This window comes from Pecten maximus, chromosome 2, assembly GCF_902652985.1.
Source record: "Pecten maximus chromosome 2, xPecMax1.1, whole genome shotgun sequence".
NCBI classification, from domain to species: domain Eukaryota; kingdom Metazoa; phylum Mollusca; class Bivalvia; order Pectinida; family Pectinidae; genus Pecten; species Pecten maximus.
The window spans coordinates 46,197,564-46,222,249 of record NC_047016.1 but is presented as its reverse complement, the minus strand read 5'-3'; the positions used below and the strand labels follow the sequence as shown (position 1 = coordinate 46,222,249).

The following is a 24,686-nucleotide window of genomic DNA, read 5'->3' as shown; positions in this document are numbered from 1 at the left end:
TGGCCTCGAATGTACCAAGAAATTAAAGACTATGTTCAGGGTTGTGAAATATGCCAACAAACTAAACGACACTCAGCTGGTCGTCCTACACCACTAAATCCAATGCCAGTAGAAGAAGTCTTCAGTAGATGGCACATGGACATACTAGGAGGACTACCTACAACTACAGAAAAGTACAAATACATACTCCTGGTAGTAGATAGCGCTTCAAAATGGTGCGAGGCATTTCCATTGAAAACACAGGCTGCAACTGAAATTGCAAATGTTTTGTTCAAAGAGATTTTTACACGCTATGGTGCACCACGGACCTTAATATCAGATCGAGGTAAAAACTTCATGTCTTCACTTATCCAAGCCTTGTCGGAGATGTTTCAAACAAAGCGAGTATTTACCAGCTCGTATCACCCACAGACAAACTCAGCGTGTGAAAGGATGAACTCCGTCATATTACAGCAGCTGAGAATACATTGCAACGAGAAACAAGACACATGGCCAGAGGTTCTACCAGCAATCATGATGTCATATCGTATGACACCGGCGACCCAATCGACATTACATTCTCCATATTACATCCTCTTTGGTCAGGAAATGAGGATGCCAATCGACTCAGATCTGATTCCGAAGCCAACACTGCCACAGAATTTCAGAGTACACCTCTCACAACATTTAAAGAATTTAGAAGTATCAAGAAAATTGGCAAAGGACAACATGAAGATTGCACAGGAAAAATACAAAAAGCAGTATGACAAGCAAGCCAAACCTACTGAGTTTGTAGTAGGAGATAAAGTATGGCTCTACTGCACACAAGTTCCTGTTGGTACAGCTCCAAAATTGCATAGAAAATGGGTTGGACCCTACAATATAACACGCAGGGGACCAAAGGACACATTTAAGCTCAGAAGATGTAGAGACAACAGAGATGTACGCTCACTGATCCATGCTACGAGGTTGAAACCATACTATGATCCAGAGAGGAGACCAATTCATCCTCCGGAACAGTATGAGGATGACACAGAGGAGGCAGAACTCAATGCAGAAGAAATTGATGAGCAGGATAGACAGCAGGAACCAGGGAACAATGTCCCACTAAACAATCCACCTCCACAACAAGTACATGTACAACAAAGGACACAGGATCAAACAAATATAGCACCACAAAACGATACATCTCAAACTCAACAAGATCCATTAGGAACTCAAAATCAGGATGACATGAAGAAAAGCCAGGACATACAGAGTCAAGTACGTCATAAGGAAAATAAACTGATTTCCAAAATATTGTCAGCAAAACGTAGCAAGGACACACTGTATTACTATGTACAGTATAAAGACAAAGACATACCAAATGCATGGCTCTTTCAGAGCATGGTTTCTGAAGAGCTCAGAAAGCAATTTCACGATAATAAAAACATGGATGGAAGAAAAAGGAAGCGTCCTCTCCAGAGACACAAATTCTTCGACAAACAGGATGGAGATAAAGATGCTGTAATTGTTGCATCGGCTAATTATCATCGTCAAACAAAGGACCAGTATTTTAGAGATCCATATCAAGTGCACACTACTCGCCGTAAATACAGGGAGTCAGACGGCATAACAAGAATAGCATATTCAAAACAACACAAGGCATTTTACTGTAAAGTTCACTACTTGGACACAAAAGAAGAATCTCCATGGATTCCACTGATACATGATGAATATGTCAACTGCAATGTAGGCCCAACACTCATACTAGAATATGTCACCAAGCAACAGAACAAGTTACAGGACAGAAATTTAAAATATTTATATCTAACAGAGGAACAGTTAAGACAACGAAATAGTGCCTGGATACTGGAAACGGCCTATGATGGGAAGGATACATCTTATCTGCTACAGTATCCAGGACATCGACCCGTGTGGACCAAAGATGCTAATATGGCTCAAGTTGCTTTTGGTAATACCCTCAACACAATGGTAAACTTAGTATGGAAAGCAGTATCTGAAATACCAGAACTCTGGTATAATCCAAAAAGTGTGTTTGCTCCTTATTAAGAAAACTTTAAAGGAAACACAATTTCTGTAATTGAAAAGGGATGCACAAGACTCAAATCAACTAGTTAAACTCAATTATCATATCGTTGTTTAAGTATTGTTTTTAAAAACTTAAAGTAAATTAAACCTGCTTATTTCTATCAATTAAGATCAAACATTATTTGCATATAGTTTAATAGCATGTTGTTTAGTGCTACATTTTGTAAATAGTAAGATTTTTTTAAACGTTATTACAGTGTAGGTGACTATAGCATTAGAAATTTTGTTAAGGTATAGATTTAGGATTCCCAATACTGTACTAGAGTGTTTGCGAGAAAGCTAGCTGAGTTTGAACCAAAACCATGCTCTTAAACTGCTAGTAGACAACACAGTATGGTGGGGTAATACTTTAAGAAAAAAAAAATAGTATTCTAAAGTGTCAGATTATAAAAAAAAAAAAAAAAAAATGTAGAAATATTCTTGAATTGTCACATGAAGTCTTTTATGAAAAAAATTATAGCACATGATATGTGGTTGTATCTCTTAAAGTTTACTATTCAGCATACCAGTACAAGGAAGTCTATAGGACAGAACCAAGTGGATTGTGAACCCTATTCCAGACTCAGTGATGCTATAGTAACTTCAAGGACACAAGATATATGTACATGTGTGAAACCAGGAGCTAATCGACAATAAGAGACAAGAGACAAACATATGGTTGATAAGAAAAGACAAACTCAGAGAAAGTGTTCCCTTACATACAGGATGTTATTTGAGGAAAAATAAAGTAACTGAACTCATAGTGATTAAGAATGATATACTTTAAATGTTTTGAAGGAAATGGTGCATTCAATAAATGATGGTGCAATTAAGTAATAGTGGCTTTTAAACTAAAGGACAGTGACAATTGCTCATGCAGCTCGAGACATATCTGTACTCAGAAAATGAAGTATTTCGTGACACATGGAATTATGTTATTGTGTGTAACAATGAAATCAGCACTGGATGATGTGCAGTAACTGTATGGATATATTATAAATGGATATTACAAAATGATAACCTGATGGACAGTGGCATTTATATCCAATATGAACTCGGTATACACTACAGAGTATAACAGTCATGGTACTATAATTAAGTCAGTGATAGACATTCACTTCTAAGGACCAATTATAATCAATGTTGATTTTGTTTTCCCTTCTCAAATGGATTACTGCAGTTTGTATATAAATTATTAATATGTATTGTGATAAGAAACATTTGTATTCCATGACTTGAGAGTGTGAGAGTGAACCCGTTAGAATAGATGTATAGTGGTTAAGTCTTCATTATGTGAAATATGTCTTCTTATTATATATATAGCTAAATTTTGTTATAAATATATCTGGTTATTACTGTTTATTTCAAGTTTAGGAAAAGTTCATATAAGATTTTTTTTGTTAAAAAAAAAACAACTTAAGCTGTGCATTCATGTCTATAGTCTGATCACCTATATACATGAGTGTTATAATGTCTGTCTGTCATGACTTGATCAATCATACAGGCATGTACATTAAAAATTTATATTCCACACGCTTTTCTATGACGTAACATTTTGATTTTATATTGTGCATAACTAGGAATATAGCTATAAATTTTAATAGTTGTTTTAAACATGTTAAAATGATATTTTCTATAAATGTTTATTGTTGATAGATAGAGATATGTTATTATGTATTTTGAAATTTTCTAAGTTTGCGGAGCAAACTAAGTTGGTAGGGAGGAATGTATCATAGTACAAAAATGGTCATTTTAATAATTAGTGATATTTCAGGTATAAGTAAATTGTAGGAATATTTCAACATGAGACTATGGAATTTATATTGTTTATATTTTATTACTAGACATTTGAATTAGCTTGGCAGTCAGTTTTATTAGAATCGTATTGTATTTTAGAAGCTTTGATGTTTTTAGGAGTCAGCCAGGTAAACTGGATTAGCCTTAATTGAGTTGACACATATCTACCTGTGAACCCTCCAGCTGACAGGTGGTCACTCAACAGGCTCAATTAAAGTAATTGTAGGATAAACACTTTGAGACGCAATAGGACTTTGTATGTTTTACTACTGACCATAGCTGTTAGGTAATTGGTGTCAACATATCTTAATTACTATAGGCACCATCTAATAATTAAACTCCACCTCTTACTATTTTATTAACCAATGAAATTGAATGTTATAGTTTTGACTGTTTTGTAAAGAGTATACATAAATAGTTTTTAGAGAGAGAGAGAGTGCAGAAGGAGAGAGCTAGATTAGGACCCAAGTGAGTGTGAGGGTGCTGGCCTTTTACAAGGACCCGTGGACTTTGACCAACTTTGAAGTAGGGGCCAGCACCAGAGTGGACAAGTTATAAAGAACTTCTGTATTGGTTGAACCCTAGTGAAATATTGATTCCAGTGAGTAAAATAAATATCTAAGAAGAAGAGACTGTCTCCATATTGTTTCAAAGGAAATTACAGTTCACCACGTGGTTTATACGAAAGGGGTTTCATCAGGGTGTGGCTTATTCTACCAATGCTAATTCCCCAAACCAATAACTGTGTAGCCACATCCTGACGGACACACCCCACACAAGAAACACACACACCCCACAAGCCTCGTGGTGACAGATGTGCACTGCAAAAGTTAGGCAGAAACAAATCTGTTATGATACTATCAGCTGAGAAGAGTAAGTCCACAGTCATCATGAACACGGATGACAAAAGGCCAAGGTCATGACAATGCTACAGGACAATAAGACATACGAAAATCCGCAGACAAACCCAACACAAAAGTTTAAAAGGCGTCTAGTAGTCATCTCTACAAAAATTGAAACAAAACAGCAAGATTACTGGAGGCCAATACTGATACCTGTAGACCTTAGCAGAGAACACCCCTAAAATGTACTGTTCATCCACGATTCAAAGACAGAGAAACCCCTTGAGACCTACTTTGGACTACACTGGCTCCAATGCTTACAGTGTTTCCAGGTCACAAGCAGACAGGAACACCATGTAAAAATACACCAAAACATCTAGCGGAGGTCATGTCTTCCATTAAGACCCAGGAAGATAAGGAATTCATTTTACACAATGTCATTCTTTTTACCAACAAGTTCATTTACGAGTAAAAAAAAACACTTAAGGAGCACGTGGAAAAGACAGATATTGGCAGAGTCAGGACTTCATTGAATTTCTGTAGTTTGTGTCTAAACCAACATATTTTAGTTTCCGAGGCAACATTTAACAGCAACACTTCGGCACTGCTACGAGTAGCCAGGTATCGCCTATTGTTGCAAAGTTCATAGAACATTTGGAGCAAGAAGCAATAGCCACAGCATCCATAGAATGTAAGCCAAGTTTATGGAAATGGTACGTTGATGATATACTTGAGGTCATCAAGAAGGGGTTAGAGAAGAAGCTGACCGCCCACATCAACATCATGGATGACGGTGATAACTTCAAATTCACTCGTGAAGAAGAAATGAACGGCAATATGCCTTTCCTGGACACTGTTAGTAAAGAAAGAAGATCGTATCGTGAAAGCATTGTTAGAGAGGGAAAAGACCCAAACAGACCAATACCTGAACTTCAATTCTCATCATCCTTTACATCAGAAACTAGCCGTAAGTGTGTACATTACTCAATCGATGTGTGATTATTGTCATAGAACAGCAGGATAGACTACAAGAGCAGACTCACATAGCAATGGCAATGAAAACGCGTGAATATCTGGAAAGGGCCCTAAAATGGTTATTCAAGTGTCCAAATAAAGATACAAGCAAATCAGACCAGCTAAGGACAAACACAGAATTAAAGGCCGATTGGTCATCCCGTATATTAAAGGAACATCCGAAACCATCGAGAGAATATACAGCTGCCATGGCATAACTTCAACCACGATGCTGGCAAGGCACTCCGAAGTATCTAAAGGATAAAACATCCATGGAAAATGTTATATAATGCGTCTACAAAATAGGATGCCAAAACTGCGACTCATCGTACATTGGAGAGACGGGAAGACGTTTTGGAGTCCGCCTTGACGAACACCGGAAGATACCGAATCCCCGTCAGAAAGAAAGCAGTTCGAGTCCCAGATCGATCAGTAAATCGGCTGTCACAGACCACGCCACACAGAAAAAACACATGATCAACTGGGGAAAAGCATTGGACTGAGAAAGAAATCTGTAGAAGCGGCAGATAAAGAAGCCATCTGGATACGTCGAAACGGGCCATTACTAAATCGAGATGAGGGGGCACGCTGATTCTTGTAAATACATGACCAAACGTTAGGTAGTATAGCAGAATCATGTCAATTCGGTCCAGTAGAACTCTATAGCATACTACTGTACACTGCAGCATAGCCGAAATTGACATCAATTTTCGACTTTTGGAGACAACTCATATGCGTTTTACACCTTTGTGTACATATGCTGCCCTGGTCATTTGTCCGATGAAGGTGACGGTATACATAATATACTAACTATCAAAACGTCACGTATAAATCATTCAGTGATTGTGTAACAAAAATCCTTACATAAACCATACTTTCAACCTGAAGAAAATGTTAAGAAATACTTTTAGTAGTCAATTTTATTATTATATTGAATTACCTCATTCCTTTGTTCAAAATTGAAATACTTTGAACAATGAAAATCCTATACCAAATCACGATAATTTAAATGTGTAAGAGTTACTTATAAACACTTTTTATCAAAGAATACAATTAAAAAACTAAAATCAGGTAAACAAAACAGAAGAATAGCTACAAAACTACATTTTCAAATATCCAAAGAAGATTTGTGAAGGTTTAGATAAAAAAAAAAAAACACTTTACAAGAAGACACAAATACACAGTCGCATGCTTCAATATTTTTGTTGTTTTTCTTTCTTTTCTTCTTTTTGAAGGACTTGAAGATTTAAAAAGGAACATCCAGATGAACATTTGCATGTCAGACAAGCATCTACACCAGCAAGGAATACTGTCACATGGAAGAAAAAGAAAGTTAGATGGACAGGTAGACCCAGTAAGTTAGAGTGTCAACAGACAGGTAGACCCAGTAAGTTAGAGTGTCAACAGACAGGTAGACCCAGTAAGTTAGAGTGTCAACAGACAGGTAGACCCAGTAAGTTAGAGTGTCAACCGACAGGTAGACCCAGTAAGTTAGAGTGTCAACAGACAGGTAGACCCAGTAAGTTAGAGTGTCAACAGACAGGTAGACCCAGTAAGTTAGAGTGTCAACAGACAGGTAGACCCAGTAAGTTAGAGTGTCAACAGACAGGTAGACCCAGTAAGTTAGAGTGTCAACAGACAGGTAGACCCAGTAAGTTAGAGTGTCAACAGACAGGTAGACCCAGTAAGTTAGAGTGTCAACAGACAGGTAGACCCAGTAAGTTAGAGTGTCAACAGACAGGTAGACCCAGTAAGTTAGGGTGTCAACAGACAGGTAGACCCAGTAAGTTAAAGTGTCAACAGACAGGTAGACCCAGTAAGTTAGAGTGTCAACAGACAGGTAGACCCAGTAAGTTAGGGTGTCAACAGACAGGTAGACCCAGTAAGTTAGGGTGTCAACAGACAGGTAGACCCAGTAAGTTAGAGTGTCAACAGACAGGTAGACCCAGTAAGTTAAAGTGTCAACAGACAGGTAGACCCAGTAAGTTAGAGGGTCAACAGACAGGTAGACCCAGTAAGTTAGGGTGTCAACAGACAGGTAGACCCAGTAAGTTAGGGTGTCAACAGACAGGTAGACCCAGTAAGTTAGGGTGTCAACAGACAGGTAGACCCAGTAAGTTAGAGTGTCAACAGACAGGTAGACCCAGTAAGTTAGAGTGTCAACAGACAGGTAGACCCAGTAAGTTAGGGTGTCAACAGACAGGTAGACCCAGTAAGTTAGAGTGTCAACAGACAGGTAGACCCAGTAAGTTAGAGTGTCAACAGACAGGTAGATACAGCAAGTTAGAGTGTCAACAGACAGGTAGACCCAGTAAGTTAGAGTGTCAACAGACAGGTAGACCCAGTAAGTTAGAGTGTCAACAGACAGGTAGACCCAGTAAGTTAGAGTGTCAACAGACAGGTAGACCCAGTAAGTTAGAGTGTCAACAGACAGGTAGATACAGCAAGTTAGAGTGTCAACAGACAGGTAGACCCAGTAAGTTAGAGTGTCAACAGACAGGTAGACCCAGTAAGTTAGAGTGTCGGCAGACAGGTAGACCCAGTAAGTTAGAGTGTCAACAGACAGGTAGACCCAGTAAGTTAGAGTGTCAACAGACAGGTAGACCCAGTAAGTTAGAGTGTCAACAGACAGGTAGACCCAGTAAGTTAGAGTGTCAACAGACAGGGAGACCCAGTAAGTTAGAGTGTCAACAGACAGGTAGACCCAGTAAGTTAGAGTGTCAACAGACAGGTAGACACAGTAAGTTAGAGTGTCAACAGACAGGTAGACCCAGTAAGTTAGAGTGTCAACAGACAGGTAGACCCAGTAAGTTAGAGTGTCAACAGACAGGTAGACCCAGTAAGTTAGAGTGTCAACAGACAGGTAGATACAGCAAGTTAATAGTGTCAACAGACAGGTAGATACAGCAAGTTAAAAATACTGTCAATAGAAGTTTAATTAACATCCCAAGCAGAGCAAGTTCCATAACCGCTCTAATATTTAAAGATGTCAGATAGCAAATAGCAAGTGTTAGTCAATCCTCGTTACCTCCTGACCACTCTGGTCAGCCATCACACTGTCCATGGAACGGTATAATGAGAGTTGATGGTCATCGAACTAGCACAACAAAATAAAACATTAAGAATAGACTAAAATAAGCTTGTTTTAATATCTGGAGAAAAGATACAAAAAAGATGGATACAATTCCAAAAAGATAACAAACAAGTTTGATTAAACAGGTGTACTTACAATTACTTTTTACATCTGAAACTGTTAGTATGAAGTACATCATGAACATATGTACATTCATTTAAAGTTTAAATTGTTGGTTAAAGTGTTCGTGTTTACTGAATTCATGTCAGTTCAGTGTTGCCTGCTCCAATAACATATGCAATCACAATTAAAGATATGTGTAGACTCAATTAAAGAAAATCAAAAGAAAATAAACAAATATCGGCATCAGCAAAGCCGTATCTGTCAAATACAACACTATGTACCTACTTATATAAATATAGAATAAATACAAAATAAATAAATATAGAATAAACAGATATAGAATAGATAAATATAGAATAAATCTATATACAATAAATAGAGTAAATAAATATAGAATAAATAAAAATAGAGTAAATATATATAGAATAGATAAATACTAAATAACCATAGAATAGATATAGAGTAAATATATATAGAATAAATAAATATAGAGTAAATATATATAGAATAAATATAGAGTAAATATATATAGAATAAATATAGAGTAAATATACATAGACTAAATAAATAGAGAGTGAATAGACATAAAGTAAATAAATATAGAATAAATAAATATAGAGTAAATAAATAAAGAATAAATAGATAAATAAATTTTGAGTCAATAATTATATGATTAAATACATACCGGTACCATATGTCCAGGGAATGATTGAGTCGAGGCAGAAAATGGAGAATAAGGTTCCTGCTTGGACCTACCAAGATGTGTATAAACACTTTGTCTTCTACCACGTGACGCGAAGTCATTAGGATTCTGGTAATTGTTTCGTAATCTGTAAAAAAGGTTATTTTTAACAAACTGAACGTATTACACAAGTTTGAATGAAGACCTTTTCTTGGGTATAATCGTGATGGCTGTCCGTAGCTATCAACCTGTTGACCGAATTTGTTTTATTTAAAAACGTATCCTCCTTTGACGCTATTCTATCATGGAGAATGCTTGGCAAATATATAGTATGTAGTTTAACAACTTTTATAATTCTTTCTTTATGATACCAAAGTCTGAATACAATGTTAATGAAAGCAGATAGAATGGGGAGACAATTGTTAAAAGTATCTAACATACTTAATATAGTACTAGATTCAAGCATTTCAGTCTGGGTCGATAAATATTTACCAATAAGTATTTCCCCACTATTGGTGATTGCCAGCCAACTGCCATTTAAATATGTTAAATGTTATATCTATTAGGATACAAACATATAAAATTCTTTCACTGGTACAAGCTGATGTTGATAGCATAACATAAAATACTATTCAATAAGGAGGAGATAATTTCAACAAATTCAAATGTCAAAGCAAACAATAGAGTGATATAAAATTAACTTACTGGCAAAATTTGAAGACGAGTACCAATATGGCTACAAAACTGACCCCCAAGACTGCAGCCAAAACCACCATTGGTATAAACCACTGGTCAGTGCTTTGCGGAGACGAAGTGAGTGAATATTTACAGTCAATCGGTTCTCCTGTGAGGTAAATTTCTACAAAACAGTTCCTACAACAGACAGATTCATGTTGAAAAAATTACCCACTCTAGAAATGATATAAATTTTATACTTTTCAAATGATAACGAATAATTAGGTCACCCGAAATACTTGGGGCTGAAGAATATTTCCACGATTAAATATATATGTTTCGTTTTTAAATAATTGATATATAAAAAGAACAGGGTGTCGATGCCATAACACTTTTCGAATTTTCAATTACGCAAAGTCAAGTAAATTTCAACACCATATCATGCCCCACTTTACAAGGGTTCTGTATATAAAAAGGTCACATCACCTTTCGGTATTACGTGAATTGTCAAAGAATCATGGCGACTTCTGTATTACTACTTACCCTGTTTTCGGTATGTTTCCTTCATCCTCAACCTGTATAGTCAGGTTAACCATATCTGTACTGACGTCGATGACGAAGGCAACAGACAGTTGTCCAGTCCCCGAATCAATACTGAAGATATCCTGTAATGGAATTAGCTCATCTATCAAACAGTTTAATACCTCAATATCAAAATGATACTCATTCAAAAACTATTAAAATTTTAACAAGATCTTACAACCCCTTTTCAGTTTGTAACACATTGTAACATAACAAAAGATAACTATGGCAATGAATATAATCAAATAACAATAACAAATATGAGGAAATAATACCGAGTAAAATATTAATTTCAAGTTACCAGAACCTCAAAAACTAAGTAAAATATTGATTTCAAGTTACCAGAGCGTGAAAAGACCGAGTAAAATATTTATTTCAAGTTATCAGAGCGTTAAAAGACCGAGTAAAATATTGATTTCAAGTTACCAGAACTTCAAATGACTTTAGAACCATTATTGTCCCAACAAATCAAGAAGGGATTAATTATATCAATTCAGCATTCAATCCCTAGAGAGGACTTCTTGTAACAGTAATAAATAGTATTTCATAAGACTAGCTAATTTTCTCCAATTTGATTGGCTAAGACCTATTTTGCTGACCTCGATTTAATATGCCATATGCCATATGCCATTTTCAGACACATCAGCATGAATATCTACCGAGAAAATAAATAACCCATAGATCTCTTAAAGAAAAAAAAAACCTTTGAACGAAAGTATTATTCTACAATGTTTGTTTTTCTTTTCATCGCGCAGTAAAGGTAGACTGTCCGGTTTTCTCATCACTCTCAGTCGGAAGGGAACAATCACAGCCTCTTTCCCACATAAAGATAGTACATTTGTATTTTACATATAAACCGAGTATGGTGTATTTGATACTGTATTTAAATTCCATAACAAAATAAACTTCTTGACTTCTGTTGAGGTCAATACAATAAGTTATTACCCTAGATTATGTTCCCTGCAGTCAGAATTAACTTTAAGAACTATATTGTTATACTTACCCTGACATTTCCAGCCGTTATTTTGTAATCTATCCTCCCGTCAGGGCCGGTGTCAAGGTCAGTGGCATTAACGTTGATATCCAAGATTGTTCCAATTTTAGTGGTTTTGGCTAACGAAGTACGATATAGTCCTGTAGTAATATAACAGAAAACCAACAATTTATTTATACCCTCGAAATATCACTTGGTCGTTCTCTGGTTAATGATCAACATTATTACACCGACAACAGATTGTACTCCCAAATGTACATCATGTCTGGAAATATGTAAGTGTTATATATACTTAACAAGAGTATGTTTTTTAAAAAGAGTACAAAGGCCACGTGAGGGAAAAAAGATCCAAAGAAATGTATCTTTCTCTTTTAGGAACTGTCAGTGATATAAGTCTTGAAACTTGTGGATATCCAGAAGTGAAGTAAGGATTTCTCAAGATAGTGGCAATTGCTGCCATGGTGGATTTCGAATCGACTCACAAAATAACAACGCTTGGTCAAGACCATCTCAGGATCATTTCGTACAAATAAGAGCTCAGTCCCATCGACGGAACTTGAAATGTGAAAAGTTTACACACTGCGGATGGTGCACGGCATTCGGATGAGGCACGATGACGATAGGTCATCCTGACCCTTCCTGTCCGATGACCTAACTAAAACAATTCTTTCAGTATTGAAGGGGTGTACACTAACCCCTTAACATAAGCAATTTCGTAATTTTGGAGTATTCGATAATTTTGGAGTATTCGATAATTTTAATGAAAACCTTCAGCAGTTCGTCAGCAGAGATTACCACCAAACTATCGAATAAATATCTTCCGGCGGATATGTGATCATGTGACAAAAAATCAAAAAACAAAACAAAAACAAGTCACCATGATAGATGTGTTACATCAGAACTGGCATGTTTAAATAGTAACAAAGATAACATACCCTGGGAGCACATCGGATGGTGACGATTTGGATCCAGGTAGTTTACTTGCACTATGACTTTGGTCTCTGTGATCTTCAAACTGTCCTTGGAGTCTTCAGCTTTCACAATAAGCTTTAGGGGGAAAAGACACAAAACAAAGATTATTTTCTCCCTTTCTTAAATATTTCTTTATCATTTAATTACCTCTTTTTCTGCTGTCCAAAGCCATAACTAGGAAACTTTCAGGTAGATTTTTTCTAAGAGAGTGAAAAATATTTAACTGGTATTATAGTTTATTGAGTATCATTAAAACAATCGAAATATCATACATTTGTTGTAGGGGTAGGACGGTTCAGGATTTACTCAGTTCGGTTCAGTTTTTTTTTTTTTTTTTTTGGTTTTCGGTTTTTTAGTTCAGTTCTATATACACAATGTATGCTTGGTAATTTTTTTCACTATACAGAACATGACAAGGTTTCAAATGGCCATGTTTCTCTTGAGCAAAGGAAATTAATTGCTCAATACTTACATAAAACCATAACACAAATTTGTATCAATAACAAAACATTGTCAAAAAGATATTTAACAGTGAGGACGACAATCTGATCACAAGTAGACATTTAAGGTTGAATAATGTTATGTTGAGGTGTATGGGGGTATAAACCTCAATAGGTCTTGAGACAAATTCAATGAACTGCAAGACCTATTGAGGTTTATACCCCCATACACCTCAACATCACTTTATTCAATCCTTATATTTATATTTTTTGATATTTTTGTATAATATTTTGTCCTTGACAAATAGGGACTTGTGCAAGTCCGCCACGGAACTTCCGAAATGTACGTCATCACTCTTCGTCTACATATGGTTATTACTTTCAGGATTTCTTTCATGAACAAACTTGATAACGAATTAAAACACATATTATTTTTAATGGAATTTATTTCATATAAATATGATCATTTTTGAAAAGGAATTGAAAAATATAGTCCAAGCTCGACAAATGTATTCCTACGCCGGACTTGATATAGTTCATTGAAAAATGACTCGAGTTAACTGTGGTAGGTTCATTGAGTCTGAATTAAGTGGAAATATAAATATATAACAATGGTTTATTACCCTGTTACATGATCTACTTGATCAAATGACTTTATCCAATCAAATACGCTCTACATAAATTATGATTATACTGTTTTTAGTCCCACTCATTTGCGATGCATCCTTTTACTAAGTTGGAAAACATCTTTAATACGTGTATATATACAAACCTCCATGAAGAAATTTCTTGTTGCGTTAAGGTCTATCGAGGCATTTGTGGTGATGGTGCCATTCTGAGCAGAGATACTGACTGGTATTTCTTGAAATAAATCTGTGGTATCAACCATCAGGGGAGACCAGGAGTATCGCGCACTCCTCAAGGAATAAACAGGAACAGCGTTCTCCCCGGCATCTGCGTCCTCAGCAATCACTCTCCCCACGAATGAACCAGAAGGCGCCGCCTGATAGAAGAGAAACGAGGACATGAAATAGTTTAGCTTTGCAATGGTTTAGAGCGATAGCATGAAGGAACTTTGCTTGTCCACGCAAAATTATCTATTGAATTCTTTATCTGCATGGATTACGACAACCACACACATACTGGCATCTTTTTTGTGCTGAAAGTATTTCGTTATTGTAGTTCAGTATATTGTTTTTCACCATTTTTTTTAATATTCTGTTTCAATCAGCAAAATGATAAAATTTGAGTTCTATAATTTCGTGCGTATTGTCCACGGGCTAAACGATTCATTGCATTAGAAGATACGTAGTGCGGGCTATCTGTCGATGCGGGCTGACTGTATATTTTTTTACCAAATTTAAAAAATAAATGTGCGCTGTAAGTTGTTTAACGTTTCCATTTGTATTAAACTAGCAGGTAAAGTAACTAATTTCAATGTGCTGATATTCATGTCAATCAAAATTGTATTAGCCAGAGCAGAGCAGACGTAACAGTTAAGTAACCAGGTTTACTAATCTGAAACGCTTAGTAATCCATAAACCTGATTTATTTAAATGTTACGAAAATTCATAAGTTACGGAGCTTTTTGAAACGGTAGCCAGGTATACAATCGACGTATAACCCGCAGCAAATCTACCAGTACGGGCTATCTAGAGTTTATCTTACAACAGCATAAAAAATGTTTTTATTTATTTTCCATAGACTATGCACCGAAGCGGGTTATATGCAGTAAGCCAGAATATACTTGTTTATAAAATACATCGAGTGACATTTCCTTTGATGAAAATGTTAAGATTTGTAAAAGTCATGCTTAGTTACGACACGTATAAATATCATAATAAGTAAATTATTTAGTATCCAAACAGTGTTAGGCAATTGTAGTATAAATAATGGGTGTATATTGTTTAACGTCCTTTTAGCATCCAGGGTCATTTAAGAATGTGCTTGGTTTTGGAGGTGGAGGAAAGCCGGAATAATCGGGGAAAAAACACCGGTCTATGGTCAATACCAGGCAACCGCCCCACGTGGGTTTCATACTTGCAACCCAGAGGTGGAGGGCTAGTGATAAAGTGTCGGGACAATAACTATAATCTAGAGTTTTATATATATATAGTGTGTAAGTCAGAATAATATTTTTTTAAAACCCCGGAAATGGCTAATTATTTACATTCACTTCATATTCGTAAATTGTTTTTCGAACTAAACCATAGTACTTACTGCTGTGACTATACAGATAAACTTCTGGTAACAATGGAAGTCATAGCTACTTATTGTACAAGTAGTAGTTATAGTTAATGTACAGGAAATCGCCAAACATTCCATCGGCCAATATTTACTTTTAACTGTATATTAAATAAATATATTTGATAAAAAAAAATTCAAATATATGCAATAATTCAATTGTCCAGATAAAGTTCACAACGGGTGTGTCTCACCTGCGACAATACAAATCTGTAGTCCCCATCCCTGATGTCCGTAAAGACTGGACTCTGGTCATTGATGTCCAAGACGGTGATGACCAGACTAAGGGGAAGGGAATCCTTGTTTCCAGGGTCGGTGGCTATCACATACAATGTGACCTCCGGTGCTCTCTCCCTGTCTATATCTATTCCTGGTTTAACGCTTACCTTACCCGTGTTGTTGTTGATTTCAAAAATATCTACAGGTAAATATGAAATTAGGGATTACTACTTAAGTAAACATCCATAGTATGACAAGTAGTAATTTAGATGATATCAGATTTCATCATGTTAAGAGCGTGAAATATTCATTATCAATATTCAATTAATTAAATTTTTTTTTATTAAATATTGTTCAATTGTTTAACAAAAACATCTTGATTGAAAATTTTTTTTTCACAACTACAGTAATCAAATAAAATCGAGATATCATAAAATAGCCAGCTCACATCCACTGAAAAAAATATCAGCAAGCAGAGATGAAATATTTTTTTCCATTTATGAATCATTAACACTTTCAATCAAAATTAAACTTTTTTTTATTGTTCAGCAAATTGATTCCTAAACATTAAAACCATAGTTACAAACCTGAAGGAGTTGTAAACCTATAAGTACAGTCACACGTTTCAGGATCCTGTCGACCAATACGATCTGTCGCTACGGCGGTGAAAATAGGATTGGTAACACTTGCATGTTCTACAAGCTGCAGTGTTGCCAAGGAGTTATCAAATTCCGGTCTTATGTTGTCATCTATTATTTTTAGGCTCACCTTAAAGCAAAAATAGAAAACTGCTTAATGAGAGAAGAAGAAGGACCTTGCTGTGGATATTGATGACTTATATCATGACCCGGCCAGAGCATAGACATTAGGTAAAAGTGTAACTGGATACAGATACAATGTATGTATTTCTTGTGGTATAAGAATTAGCAGCATTAATTTCTCAGTTCATTTTCATCTATTATTTCTTGTCATATCACATTTCGATAAATTAATTATATTCAAGTTATGGTTTGACTCATATCTCTGTATCAGTTGACCCGAATTTGCCTCATTTCCAACTTACAACCACTGACCACTACAATATTCTACTTCGCTTACTTGCTATGAATGTGGTGATAGGATCAACAAGGGCAGTAAGCTTTAACTCAGAATGTTAAACCCCTTATACCTGCTATTGCTGCGATAGAGATGAGAAGCATCATTTTTCTATTTTGTAAGTATGGGTTTTCCATGCCTAATGTGATAACCTAAGAAAGATTTTCAGTTAGACAGCTGGCACGAGCAGTATAAAAGGTACATACCGTGGCTTTATTAGAGAGTGGAGGAATGCCCTCATCTGTCACTTTGACATTCAGGATCAGATCGTCCTTTTGTAGGTCCACAAGTTTCTTTCTAACTGTAATTCTAGCAGTAGTAAAGTCTATGGTGAAGTATTTATCAGAGTCCTCATCATCTGTTGAGACAATATCGAAGATTATACTAACTACTTTTCTCTAAATCACTCGGACATGTAATGTCATAGACTGTAAACACTTATTTCAGCGATAATCATATCTTAGCGGTAATCTTATTTCAGCGATAATCATATCTTAGCGGTTATCTTATTTTAGCGATAATTGTATCTTCATATTTAAACAAACAAATAATACAGTGATTTAATCAGGTAGAATAGGAACACACTCGTTAATTAGAAAACAATGGCAGTACAATATCCGGAAATAATTGTTTCCATTTACATCCATCATGTTTTCCCTCATTTTAATTCTTCACTTGTTTGGATTATTCCACAAGTTGATTAAAAACAAAGGTAGATAATAAGTATATATATGTATGATACCCATTGTTTTCAGTTCATTATCCATTTAATTAATACATCATCTAGTCCCTGATCTTACCGAATTTAAAACGTAGGTTTGTCGACTCGGCATCAGTTGCATTTATTTCATCAATAATCACATGATCAATATTTGCATCACGTGACACACTGGCATTGTATTCTTTTTTTGAAAACACTGGTGCATTATCATTGACGTCAGTGACTGTGACCTTGACCTCCACAGTATTGTTAAGGGTAGGCGTTCCTTTATCAAATACCAGCACGAAACAGGTATGAAATGTCACGGTTTCAAAATCTAGTTCCGATGCCAGTGTGAAGATAATCTTGAAGACATCAGCAGTTGATATTTCTTTAAGGGAAAAAATTACAATGTAAGTATGCATTACATGAGTTTTCTGAATATCTAGTAAACAAATTTTATATATGTTTCATACCTTTCTGTACATAGATTCATGACAATCGCCGTGAAATGAATTATACTTATATCAATAAAGATGATATATCACATTTTCATTGTGTTCATATTTAACTTAACTAAAAGTCACATATTCAGTTTAATGCTATATGCTATAACTTCTCCCAGACATGCATAGCGAGTGTTGATTACTCCTTCAGATAACATGGACATTATTTAAAAGATGATATTTTTGGCACACAATGGCCATTCATATGGCGATGGCGCGTACACAAGATATAAACATAAACAATGAAATAAAATTGTGGTATAACAATTTGGTTATACAGTGATACAAGTGCGTTGACATTGGACATTCAAAGTTCAGAGCTACCGGTAAATATCACGGGGTTCAGAGCTTGAGAATTTTAACACTTGGAATAATATTATTTAACATTGTATGGATACTGAAGTTCAGAGCTACCGGTAAATATCACGGGGTTCAGAGCTTAATAATTTGATGAAATATTGATTGATTGATTTGTATGGATTATTGATTTGCATTGATTGATTGATTGGGACTTGCCATAGGCCTATTGAAGGGCGGCAGTCCAGTTGTATTGATTATATATTGAATTATTGATTGATTGATTGATTGATTGGGACTTGCCATATACCTATTGAAGGGCGGCGGTCCAATTAAAAGTCAGGAAGCTGTGGCCAAAACATACGCCATTAATAAATATATTAAATGTATCGAATTTGTTACTGGTTTTACTTGATATCTGAGATAACAGGGGTATTTATTCGACAGTTAAAATGCTCAATTGAAACCATTGCGATAAATATAATTTGATAGAAATCCTCGAAAATAATTTAGAGAAAAAACGTGTTACAACAGGCACAGATTGAAAAACAAGTTGGGACACTTTGTGGAGACACTTTTGTAGGAGACATGTTGTGGAGACACGTTGTGGGGACACGTTGTGGAGACATTTTGTGGAGACACGTTGTGGAGACATTTTGTGGAGACACTTTGGTAAGATAATGGATACATACTTAAAGTCAATGCAACAATTGGTAAAATAAAAATTGTGAATTGGTAAAGTTAACATCTTTGATTGAATACATACCAATTCTGGCTGTGAATGGACACACAGTGCCTGGTTCTATAGTAACATAAACATCTCCATTTTCTCCAACATCGTCATCAGTGATGTAACCGAAAGGATCCGTCTTAAAGCAGGTCACATAAGGAAATGTATTTTTGTGGCATTGACATATCAACCATGTGTAGTATAGGTAATAATACGTTACAATATCATATGTATTATATGTACAGGAAAAACTCTTGGAAACATACATATTGATGTGCATGGAGTGGAACGAGTCTGTAGCTATCAAAAAAAAAACTTGAGGGATGATTTTAATTGATTTCTCATGCATTAAAAATAATTTTAGAATTCTTTTCATCAAAAGATAATTTTTCGCACGACACTATCCTCACCCTTCCATCCTCTCCACCAACATCAATCTTCACCCCTATCCTTCCCTCCAATGACCCGTCCGCAATATACATTCCCTTCATACTACACATCTTCACTTCTCCTTACCCCTCTAATGACACCTCCTACTTCCTCTACCCCTCTAATGACACCTCCCCACTTCCCTTACCCCTCTAATGACACCTCCTCACTTCCCTTACCCCTCTAATGACACCTCCCCACTTCCCTTACCCCTCTAATGACACCTCCTCACTTCCCTTACCCCTCTTATGACACCTCCTTACTTCCCTTACCCCTCTTATGACACCTCCTTACTTCCCTTACCCCTCTAATGACACCTCCCCACTTCCCTTACCCCTCTTATGACACCTCCTCACTTCCCTTACCCCTCTTATGATACCTCCTCACTTCCCTTACCCCTCTAATGACACCTCCTACTTCCTCTACCCCTCTAATGTCACCTCCCCACTTCCCTTACCCCTCTAATGACACCTCCTCACTTCCCTTACCCCTCTAATGACACCTCCTCACTTCCCTTACCCCTCTAATGACACCTCCTCACTTCCCTTACCCCTCTTATGACACCTCCTCACTTCCCTTACCCCTCTAATGACACCTCCTCACTTCCCTTACCCCTCTAATGACAACTCCCCACTTCCCTTACCCCTCTAATGTCACCTCCTTACTTCCCTTACCCCTCTAATGTCACATCCTCACTTCCCTTACCCCTCTAATGACACCTCCCACTTCCCCTTACCCCTCTAATGTCACCTCCCCACTTCCTCTACCCCTCTAATGACACCTCCCCACTTCCCTTACCCCTCTAATGACACTTCCTCACTTCCCTTACCCCTCTTATGACACCTCCTCACTTCCCTTACCCCTCTAATTACACCTCCCCACTTCCCTTACCCCTCTAATGACACCTCCTCACTTCCCTTACCCCTCTTATGACACCTCCTTACTTCCCTTACCCCTCTAATGACACCTCCTCACTTCCCTTACCCCTCTTATGACACCTCCTTACTTCCCTTACCCCTCTAATGACACCTCCTCACTTCCCTTACCCCTCTAATGACACCTCCTCACTTCCCTTACCCCTCTAATGACACCTCCTCACTTCCCTTACCCCTCTAATGACACTTCCTCACTTCCCTTACCCCTCTAATGACACCTCCTCACTTCCCTTACCCCTCTAATGACACCTCCTCACTTCCCTTACCCCTCTAATGTCACCCTCCTACTTCCCTTACCCCTCTAATGTCACCTCCTCACTTCCCTTACCCCTCTAATGACACCTCCTCACTTCCCTTACCCCTCTAATGACACCTCCTCACTTCCCTTACCCCTCTAATGACACCTCCTCCCTTCCTCTACCCCTCTAATGACACCTCCTCACTTCCCTTACCCCTCTAATGACACCTCCTCACTTCCCTTACCCCTCTAATGACACCTCCCACTTCCCTTACCCCTCTAATGACACCTCCTCACTTCCTTACCCCTCTAATGACACCTCCTCACCTCCCTTACCCTCTAATGACACCTCCTCACTTCCCTTACCCCTCTAATGACACCTCCTCCCTTCCCTTACCCCCTCTAATGACACCTCCCACTTCCCTTACCCCTCTATGACACCATCCTCACTTCCCTTACCCCTCTAATGACACCTCCTCACTTCCCTTACCCCTCTAATGTCACCTCCTCACTTCCCTTACCCCTCTAATGACACCTCCCTCACTTTCCCTTACCCCTCTAATGTACACCTTCCTCACTTCCCTTACCCCCTCTAATGACAACCTCCTCCTTCCCTCTACCCCTCTAATGACACCTCCTCACTTCCTCTTACCCCTCTAATGACACCTCCTCACTTCCCTTACCCCTCTAATGACACCTCCTCACTTCCCTTACCCCTCTAATGACACCTCCTCACTTCCCTTACCCCTCTAATGACACCTCCTCACTTCCCTTACCCCTCTAATGACACCTCCTCACTTCCCTTACCCCTCTAATGACACCCTCCTCACTTCCCTTACCCCTCTAATGACACCTCCTCACTTCCCTTACCCCTCTAATGACACCTCCTCACTTCCCTTACCCCTCTAATGACACCTCCTCACTTCCCTTACCCCTCTAATGACACCTCCTCACTTCCCTTACCCCTCTAATGACACCTCCTCACTTCCCTTACCCCTCTTATGACACCTCCTCACTTCCCTTACCCCTCTAATGACACCTCCCACTTCCCTTACCCCTCTAATGACACCTCCTCACTTCCCCTTACCCCTCTAATGACACCTCCTCACTTCCCTTACCCCTCTTATGACACCTCCTCACTTCCCTTACCCCTCTAATGACACCTCCTCACTTCCCTTACCCCTCTAATGACACCTCCTCACTTCCCTTACCCCTCTAATGACACCTCCTCACTTCCCTTACCCCTCTAATGACACCTCCTCACTTCCCTTACCCCTCTAATGACACCTCCTCACTTCCCTTACCCCTCTAATGACACCTCCTCACTTCCCTTACCCCTCTAATGACACCTCCTCACTTCCCTTACCCCTCTATGACACCTCCTCACTTCCCTTACCCCTCTAATGACACCTCCCACTTCCCTTACCCCTCTAATGACACCTCCTCACTTCCCTTACCCCTCTAATGACACCTCCTCACTTCCCTTACCCCTCTAATGACACCTCCTCACTTCCCTTACCCCTCTAATGACACCTCCTCCACTTCCTCTACCCCTCTAATGACACCTTCCTCACTTCCCTTACCCCTCTAATGACACCTCCTCACTTCCCTTACCCCTCTAATGACACCTCCTCACTTCCCTTACCCCTCTTATGACACCTCCTCACTTCCCTTACCCCTCTAATGACACCTCCTCACTTCCCTTACCCTCTAATGACACCTCCTCACTTCCCTCTACCCCTCTAATGACACCTCCTCACTTCCTCTACCCCTCTAATGACACCTCCTCACTTCCCTTACCCCTCTAATGACACCTCCTCACTTCCCTTACCCCTCTAATGACACCTCCTCACTTCCCTCTACCCCTCTAATGACACCTTCCCTCACTTCCTCTACCCCTCTAATGACACCTCCTCACTTCCCTTACCCCTCTAATGACACCTCCTCACTTCCCTTACCCCTCTAATGACACCTCCTCACTTCCCTTACCCCTCTAATGACACCTCCTCACTTCCCTTACCCCTCTAATGACACCTCCTCACTTCCCTTACCCCTCTAATGACACCTCCTCACTCCCCTTACCCCTCTAATGGACACCTCACTCACTTCCCTTTTACCCCTCTAATGACACCTCCTCACTTCCCTACCCCTCTAATGACACTCCTCACTTCCCTTACCCCTCTAATGACACCTCCTCACTTCCCTTACCCCTCTAATGACACCTCCCCACTTTCCCTTACCCCTCTAATGACACCTCCCACTTCCCTTACCCTCTAATGACACCTCCTCACTTCCCTTACCCCTCTAATGACACCTCCTCACTTCCCTTACCCCTCTAATGACACCTCCTCACTTCCCTTACCCCTCTAATGACACCTCCTCCACTTCCCTTACCCCTCTTAATGACACCTCCTCACTTCCCTCTACCCCTCTAATGACACCTCCTCACTTCCCTTACCCCTCTAATGACACCTCCTCACTTCCCTTACCCCTCTAATGCACCTCCTCACTTCCCTTACCCCTCTAATGACACCTCCTCACTTCCCTACCCCTCTAATGACACCTCCTCACTTCCCTTACCCCTCTAATGACACCTCCTCACTTCCCTTACCCCTCTAATGACACCTCCTCACTTCCCTTACCCCTCTAATGACACCTCCCACTTCCCTTACCCCTCTAATGACACCTCCTCACTTCCCTTACCCCTCTAATGACACCTCCCTCACTTCCCTTACCCCTCTAATGACACCTCCTCACTTCCCTTACCCCTCTAATGACAACTCCTCACTTCCCTTACCCCTCTAATGACACCTCCTCACTTCCCTTACCCCTCTAATGACACATCCCTCACTTCCCTTACCCCTCTTATGACACCTCCTCACTTCCCTTACCCCTCTAATGACACCTCCTCACTTCCCCTACCCCTCTAATGACACCTCCCACTTCCACTACCCCTCTAATGACACCTCCTCACTTCCCTTACCCCTCTAATGACACCTCCTCACTTCCCTTACCCCTCTAATGACACCTCCTCACTTCCCTTACCCCTCTAATGACACCTCCCACTTCCCCTACCCCTCTAATGACACCTCCTCACTTCCCTTACCCCTCTAATGACACCTCCTCACTTCCCTTACCCCTCTAATGACACCTCCTCACTTCCCTTACCCCTCTAATGACACCTCCTCACTTCCCTTACCCCTCTAATGACACCTCCTCACTTCCCTTACCCCTCTAATGACACCTCCTCACTTCCCTTACCCCTCTAATGACACCTCCTCACTTCCCTTACCCCTCTAATGACACCTCCTCACTTCCCTTACCCCTCTAATGACACCTCCTCACTTCCCTTACCCCTCTAATGACACCTCCTCACTTCCCTTACCCCTCTAATGACACCTCCTCACTTCCCTACCCCTCTAATGACACCTCCTCACTTCCCTTACCCCTCTAATGACACCTCCTCACTTCCCTTACCCCTCTAATGACACCTCCTCACTTCCCTTACCCCTCTAATGACACCTCCCTCACTTCCCTTACCCCTCTAATGACACCTCCTCACTTCCCTTACCCCTCTAATGACACCTCCCACTTCCCCTTACCCCTCTAATGACACCTCCTCACTTCCCTTACCCCTCTAATGACACCTCCTCACTTCCCTTACCCCTCTAATGACACCTCCTCACTTCCCTTACCCCTCTAATGACACCTCCTCACTTCCCTTACCCCTCTAATGACACCTCCTCACTTCCCTTACCCCTCTAATGACACCTCCTCACTTCCCTTACCCCTCTAATGACACCTCCTCACTTCCCTTACCCCTCTAATGACACCTCCTCACTTCCCTTACCCCTCTAATGACACCTCCCTCACTTCCCTTACCCCTCTAATGACACCTCCTCACTTCCCTTACCCCTCTAATGACACCTCCTCACTTCCCTTACCCCTCTAATGACACCTCCTCACTTCCCTTACCCCTCTAATGACACCTCCTCACTTCCCTTACCCCTCTAATGACACCTCCTCACTTCCTCTACCCCTCTAATGACA

At 39.0% G+C, this 24,686-nt stretch overlaps 1 protein-coding gene across 3 annotated transcripts in view; it reads right to left on the bottom strand.

The window, feature by feature from the left end:
• Nucleotides 1-24,686, bottom strand: part of LOC117322271 (protocadherin Fat 1-like) — a 55,440-nt gene that overhangs the window by 8,893 nt on the left and 21,861 nt on the right. The window contains exons 21-32 of one of the 3 annotated variants that reach the window (XR_004531511.1): nucleotides 19,071-19,173; nucleotides 17,602-17,892; nucleotides 17,008-17,159; nucleotides 16,294-16,474; nucleotides 15,682-15,905; nucleotides 14,016-14,246; nucleotides 12,767-12,878; nucleotides 11,841-11,971; nucleotides 10,799-10,920; nucleotides 10,286-10,453; nucleotides 9,584-9,728; nucleotides 8,932-8,952 (exon numbers count right to left, since the gene is read on the bottom strand). Coding sequence is in view for 2 of the 3 variants with exons in the window: in XM_033877079.1 (XP_033732970.1) it covers nucleotides 8,731-8,799; nucleotides 9,584-9,728; nucleotides 10,286-10,453; nucleotides 10,799-10,920; nucleotides 11,841-11,971; nucleotides 12,767-12,878; nucleotides 14,016-14,246; nucleotides 15,682-15,905; nucleotides 16,294-16,474; nucleotides 17,008-17,159; nucleotides 17,602-17,892; nucleotides 19,071-19,173 (1,929 nt within the window). In the remaining variant the exon portion in view is untranslated. Of the gene's footprint in view, nucleotides 1-8,730; nucleotides 8,800-8,931; nucleotides 8,953-9,583; nucleotides 9,729-10,285; nucleotides 10,454-10,798; nucleotides 10,921-11,840; nucleotides 11,972-12,766; nucleotides 12,879-14,015; nucleotides 14,247-15,681; nucleotides 15,906-16,293; nucleotides 16,475-17,007; nucleotides 17,160-17,601; nucleotides 17,893-19,070; nucleotides 19,174-24,686 lie in introns of all 3 variants that reach the window. The other 2 variants (XM_033877079.1, XM_033877080.1) reach the window with 2 other exon arrangements.